The sequence below is a fragment of the Pangasianodon hypophthalmus genome, chromosome 5, assembly GCF_027358585.1.
Source record: "Pangasianodon hypophthalmus isolate fPanHyp1 chromosome 5, fPanHyp1.pri, whole genome shotgun sequence".
In the NCBI taxonomy this organism is placed as follows: Eukaryota; Metazoa; Chordata; class Actinopteri; order Siluriformes; family Pangasiidae; genus Pangasianodon; species Pangasianodon hypophthalmus.
Window position 1 is genome coordinate 20,012,283 of NC_069714.1, and position 7,447 is coordinate 20,019,729.

At 38.6% G+C, this 7,447-nt stretch overlaps 1 protein-coding gene across 1 annotated transcript; it reads left to right on the top strand.

Moving 5' to 3' along the window:
• Positions 1-164: 164 nt before the first annotated feature.
• Positions 165-5,875, top strand: en1a (engrailed homeobox 1a). Its single transcript, XM_026912922.3, is given in 3 exon segments — positions 165-532; positions 534-1,038; positions 4,515-5,875. Coding segments are annotated over 3 exon segments (897 nt in total). The 5' UTR covers positions 165-451; the 3' UTR covers positions 4,826-5,875.
• Positions 5,876-7,447: the final 1,572 nt, after the last annotated feature.

A 7,447-nucleotide genomic window follows, 5' to 3' on the forward strand; every position in this document is an offset into this window, starting at 1 on the left:
CCCCACTGCACTTGTGCAGTCAGAAGGAAAGTCTGCAGGCTGGTGTGAGCTGTTTTGAGCTGAAATGCTCTGAGCGCGTCTGGAGCTCTGGCTAAAAGAAGACACTCGGTATTGGACGGAGACGCACGTGGCAGAGAGAGCCTCGCTCTGAGATAGGCTCCCAAAGCCTAGAGTGAGCTGACGTTGTTTCCGCCTTCAGTGAGTCCAAGAGTGAGAGAGATCCGCTTGGGCTAACAGAGTTCATGATTGCCCCGGTGTCATAAATTGTGCAGACGACGCGGAGGGTGCGGGAAGGCTGCGCACCATGCGCTGTCAGTCCTGTCAAAACACCGATGCGGAGAGCACGCGCAGGCTCCGTTTCCGAGGCGTGTCGATGAGCTGACTGTTAAAATGCGCTCCAATCCGCTCAGGCAATTAGCGCGTCCTCTTAGATAACGTTCCTCAACGCCTTATGCCTCGTCCCATTCGGGAAAGAGTAACTGGTTCCAGACCGGACTGGTGCACTTGTTGGGAAGCGAAGAAAGACAGAGCAGCGGTCAGTCATGGAAGATCCGCACGATCCCTCCAGTCGGGACGCGAGTGAAGCGGACAGTGCGTCTCTGTCCCTGAGCCTGGGCTCTCCACCGCCGCCTCTGCTGCAGCCTGCACTTCATCCAGCTCACAGGACCACTAACTTTTTCATTGATGACATACTCCGGCCTGACTTTGGCTGTAAGAAGGATCCGGGAACAGGAGCCAGGGAGCGGCCTAATGACTGTGACAGGGGCGGGCAGGACAGGCCCGCGCCGCCCGGGACTCCATGCCCAGACTCCACCGACAGCGTTTGCTCTTGCACTTCCTCCTCGGTCTCGTCACCATCAAGCCAGAGAGAGTGCAGAGCGGACAAACCGAGTCGAGCTAAAATGCCAGAGCATGGCAGAGAATCAGCGCAAGGCGCAGAGCTCAGCAGCGGAGAGGCGGCGGGCGGGAAGGAGCATCCCGGGCTTCTGTGGCCCGCCTGGGTTTACTGCACCAGATACTCAGACCGGCCTTCATCCGGTAAGACTACAGCTCATTACAGCTGCTTCAGTTCCCAGCACCAGCTACTCGGGGAATGGTACAGAGACGAGGTTTAATATAGTTTACCTTAGCATATTCTTAAATAACATAATAAATAAATAAATAAAAAGCGAGTGACAGTTGACTAGGCTACTGGGAAGTTTGGCAAACCTTTCATTTTGGCTGTCACATTAATGTGTTAAACGTTTTATTTACAATGTTAGGATTTTTTGTAAGCTGATATGCATATAGGTCTAGGTTAATCTATTTATGCTGTTAAGAAATATAGGCCAAATAACTATTTAGCGACCATAGGTCTATATAATCCTGCCAGTAAATGCCATCATTATTTTTTATGTATTTGAATATGAACTCGTGTGCTAATAGATGTCTATTATATTTGCCAAGGAGGATAAATATTTACCTACAATTACCTTAAAATATCCTACTACATGGTAGATGAATGGAAAAGCATGTTCAGTGTCAGGCTTTTATTCTTTAAACGGAGTAAACAGATGAAGATTCTAACCACACACTTCAAAATGTAGCTGCAGGCGCTTTAACTTACATTAATTTTGCTTACAGATTTTTGCAATATTGGAAATAGTTTTAAATTATTTTGCATGTTTTAATACGGGCATTACTTAATCATTTCACCAGCATTTGTGCATAATAAGAACAATCTAATATTTGATTAAGAACTGTAATAATGATTTTCAGACTAAATCTCTGAGCTGTATAGATGGAGATTGCATCGCACTTTCACTGACTTAAGAGTGGACTCAGACTTGAACCTGACTGACTCATGACTTGGCTTGTGTCTGGAAACTGGTGAAATAACCATCTGGATAAAAACATGAACAAAAACCCTTAATATATTAGGACCGGCAAAATAATGCATAATAATAGTAAAGTTTAGTGATTTCGATGTGCAGTGAATTATTGCAGTTCGCACAAAACTTGAAAATAGTCATTTGGTTATAGGAAGTGTGAAAAAAAGTAACCACAATGTCCAATTTCTAAAACTATATCCTAACCACGCTATCGCATGATAAACAGAGTGCATGCATTATTAAGAAACTAATAGACTACTGCAGTGTTGTTATTAAGGAGCTATTGTTATTAAGGATAGATTTGTGTTTCTGGCTATACACACGACAAGACAGTGTGAGGAGCATGCTGATGTGTCGTGATAGAAATGATTAATAATCAGCCTAATATTTTTATCTTAAACCACCATAAAAAACATGAACAGCAGAAAACCCGATTATCTACGTGTTTTGGTTGCAGACTTTTATTCTGTGGTGTTTATCTGTCAGTTTGTTTGAGCTATTGGTCAGTGATTGTTTATAATCCAAGCTTATTGTACTGTATGATAGTTCAATCTAATGGAGAACATGATATTTCTAAATGGAGCGAATGTACAACTATGTAAATAAATAAAAAGATATTGGTTAAAAACGCAGGTTTGTTCCAAGTTTATTGGTTAATAAAAAAGATTTAGTCCATTTGGTTTCTGGAAATGGCGGCTGTCGATATTTAAAAAAAAAAAAAAAAAAGATCCCCCTAGAAGCCCTGGATGTTTTAAGCTGCTTCAGATATATAACCTTAATATAAGGTTCAGTTACAAAATCAGTGTAATGTATGTGACCGTATTGCTATATGCAGTAATTACAGAATCAAAATAAAGGATGTCGGCAAAGTTAAGTCAAGTTTTATAAGGCACATAAACTTGCTGAACTGTTGGTTAGTTTGCACAGAAAGTGTGTTACTAAGTGTGTTACTGGCCTGTCTAGCCCCTTATCCAGCACATGAACTGCCTAGTCCTGAGACTTGACTCATCTCTGATTAGATCTCTGATTAGATCTCTGATTAGATCTCTGATTAGATCTCTGATTAGGAAATGTAAGTGTCTATTCTCTAAATACTAATGTGTTGAAAATTATGCTGAATGCTTTTAGTGTCTCATCAGTTACAGTAACAGACAGTTACTGAAGAACATTTATAGCCTATGTATTACATTAACAGTAACTAACACTGAAATTTGATGGTCACACATAAAGTTGGTTTTATGAGACGTTGAAAACTTTTCACAACTAATTAGTCTTATGATCAGTCCTGTGTTGAGGTCATTCAAGTGAAACCTGAGGAGTTCAGTGTAGAGAAACTGGAATGCACTTTATAAAGCACATCAGGAAATTTACACGAGTACACTTACTGGGTTTAATTTCCGAGTAATTGAATTTCTGGGTTTAATTTTCGAGAATATCTAGAGATAAATAAGATGCTGAATGGAGATTCGGGTTTTAGAGGCAGTCGTGTGAAATGTGAGCAATGCCTGGGACATTATAACGGTTAATACTGCCAGGCCAGTTTAATTTTAACCCTGTAGAGTCACTGAAAATAAACCCAGTAGCCTAACCGCTTTGATTTAGGCAAGAAAAAAAGCAAAAATAAGGGGACAATGAGCCTTCTTAAAATGATACATTTTGAGCATAATAATAATAATAATAATAATAATAATAATTATTATTATTATTATTATTATTATTATTATTATTATTATTATAAAAACTGTTTGTATGTATAGTCATACCCATTTAGCAATTTTCTTAGCTGGAAGGCTTTTAGTTATTCACATATCTAACCTGTAGATATCTAAATCATCTCAACTCGACCTCATCGTCCTTCCTTCAGAAGCCAGGCGAGCTGAGGATGCACATTCATTCACTTTGGCACACACCTGATATTTGAATCTCAGAGCTGCAAACAAAAGCAGCCTGGTGTCCAAAAACATTACAGAATAATGATGTAAATGTGGAACAGTAGCAGCCATTCAAATTAAACTGCAGTGAATAAGGGGATATCCTAAAAGATCTCTTTTCTCACACTTCACAACGAAGATCTTATAATGAAGTGTTGTGCTTCCAGCTCCAAGACTCTGATAATAATTACATAACAATAACAGGCTAGATACTACTACTACGACTACTACTACTACTACTACTACTACTAATAATAATAATAATAATAATTATTATTATTATTATTATTATTATTATAAATAATTACTACAACGACTAAAACAACAACAACAACAACAACAATAATAATAATAATAAAAATAAAAATAAAAATAAAAATAAAAATAAAAATAAAAAAATAATAATAATAACAATAATAACAACAACAACAATCGTGGTATTAGTAGTAGTAGTAAATATAACATATGCGGTTGGGCGGACATACAAGTCATTTTATTAATATTTGGTCAATATAAGCACCATCTAACCTTTCATTAATAATACTGATAATAGGATTATTAATAATAATATCCATAATCTTATTATAATAATAATAGGTTTATTAATAATACTATTAATAATCTTTTTTCAGGCATTCTATCATTTTCGTTTGGCTTCCTGGGTTCAGTACTTGATATTCATGGATTCGTCTCTTTGTTGTTCTCACACCAGGCCCAAGGACCCGCAGACTGAAGAGGAAGAAGAGCCAGGCGGAGAATAAGCGGCCCCGGACTGCGTTCACGGCGGAGCAGCTGCAGCGGCTGAAGGCGGAGTTCCAGCTGAACCGCTACATCACCGAGCAGCGGCGGCAGACCCTCGCGCACGAGCTCAACCTCAACGAGTCGCAGATCAAAATCTGGTTTCAGAACAAACGCGCCAAGATCAAAAAAGCCAGCGGCTATAAAAACTCCCTGGCGCTGCATCTGATGGCGCAGGGACTGTACAACCACTCCACCACCACCATCCAAGACGACAGTAACTGAAGGACAGAGGGAGGCATGAAGCTGGACTAACACTAACACCTGACTGAACCGCAGGACTGCGTTTACACTCCTGATTAAAAAGTGCGGAAACGCTGGACATCGATGTGTCTGAACAGAAGTTTGAAAAACTCCTATTAAATAACCACTAATTAGTATCATCATAACATACACCTGTAACATATACTGTAGGGCCCACATCTATATTTTTCGATCATGGGGCTATGTCTATGTGTGTTTTTATGTCTATCGTTATGTCAAAATCAATTACATTTTTAAATTCCATCTCAGATTCCACTGCAAATATCTCAGCCTCATGCCAAAGATTTTACCAGATGGAAAGACTGTAGGCTGCTTGTGATACAGCCTGAAAGGTGCAGGGCAGAGGATTAGACTCCTTTGGGGAAAATGAAATGGAAGATTGCTGCTTCTGTACAGTCTATAGACAGGACAGTGGACATCAGTGTGGGACTTAAGTAACCTGACTATCAGAATACCACTTATAGCCTTCTACCTGAGATATTCAGACCTGTTCTGTCCAAATAAACACTTTTATATACGAGATATATATATTTTTTTTTTCCTTTTTGTTCTATGGTAGTAAATGCTGTGTGTTGAGGGTGTGTGAATAGGCTAACATGCTTCATTCTTGGAGCTTTTCCTAATTCCAGTTCGTGTCTTCTCAAGCATAAATTACTCAGAGCAGACTTAGGCCTATCTGTACACCCGACAGTCGCCAGTAATATCATTATACTATGCATACAGTATATCAGTTTGTGTTACACTGCAGATTAAAGTGGCATTTAAGCTGTCGTTTTGTTGTTCAGGCTGCGCTGCTGTATTTTGCAATAGTAATTAATTTAAGAGAGATTTTTTTAAAAATGGCATCTGAAAGCTCTCATTAAATGCTAAAGTTATTATGCAGTTAAAGTATCTCTTCCCTGCGTCATGACAGGCATGAAACACTAACTCGTGCCACTTTAGTTCCAAATATTTGCAGTGAAAAGTATTTTACATAGAAGATGTTATTATTAAAAATAATCGTACAATTATCAAATGGCACATAATGTACCTAGACATATAGGGGAAAACACACACACACACACACAAACACACACACACACACACACATATACATGTATATATCCATCTATCTACTATATATATATATATATATATATATATATATATATATATATATATAGAGAGAGAGAGAGAGAGAGAGAGAGAGAGAGAGAGAGAGAGAGTAGATAGATGGATATAGAATATAAATATAGATATAAATTTATCTTTGACAAATGCATTTTAAAAATACTGTGTTTTGTAAATTGTATTTCTGGACATATAGGCTATATAGAGAATAAGATATTCCTACACACGGGTCATTTGGCAAAACTCGGTGCTTACCTGCAAATTAAGATGAATGTTATATAATATACATACGTGTGTGTGTGTGTGTGTGTGTGTGTGTGTGTGTGTGTGTGTTATGTGCTTATGTAATATGTTATTAACCGTTAAAGTGTTAAATTAACATCTGAACATCAAAATAAAATCATTTAAAACACACTATCACAACTAACACACAATAAAAAATTTGCAAATATAAGTATAAAATTATGAATTCTAAAGATGACACTGAAATGATGTTCGGTCCTGTTCAAAGCTGTGGATTGCACTGAGGGAGAAAAGTTGGCTATTGTGGATATAAATACAGAATGTTGGCTTTTCTTTCTACAAATCTTGTCTAGTCTGCGTGTTGACGTGACTGCTTTAGTCAGAGATTACCCAGTGCTATTAATCAATCAGAAAATGAAAAATAAGTTATTTTCCCACTGAATCCAGATGACTGTGTTATCAAGCTGCTTTGCCTGAGGCTGAGCTAAACCGCCTTATCCTGTAAAACTAAACGATGAAAGAAGGACATTCAGGCGTATTTTACTTTTTTCCTCTCATTCCGTTTTGCACAGCTCACTCACTCACTCACAGACACACACACACACACACACACACAGATTCAAACAGGTATGGTCTTTCAGGTTTGTACCTATAGTCTCAGAAGGCTTGAGGCAGAAGCTGCAGGTCTGTACTGCATTACACAGTGTATTCTTGCTAAGAAACTAAAATGGATTGGTGTGTGTGTGTGTGTGTGTTGAAGACTGTGCTCAAACATTTATGCGTGTCTAGACAGGCTCGACAGAACCGCACGAATACTGTCAAGTTCAAACATTTGATCAAGAGAAGTTTTATATACTGAACTTTTATAAAAAGCAACGCTATATGCCAGTCTGAATCCTCTATCTGAATGCTCTATCTGAATCCTCTGTCTGAATCCTCTGTCTGAATCCTCTGTCTGAATCCTCTGTCTGAATGCTCTATCTGAATCCTCTGTCTGAATCCTCTGTCTGAATCCTCTGTCTGAATGCTCTATCTGAATCCTCTGTCTGAATCCTCTATCTGAATGCTCTATCTGAATGCTATAACTGAATGCTCTATCTGAATCCTCTATCTGAATCCTCTATCTGAATGCTCTAACTGTTCAAATCTTTTAAGTCAGGAGCTGTTGAACTCTTGGCAGCCAGGTCCAGCTAAAAATATGTGCACTGCCCTCCTATCGCAGAACAGATT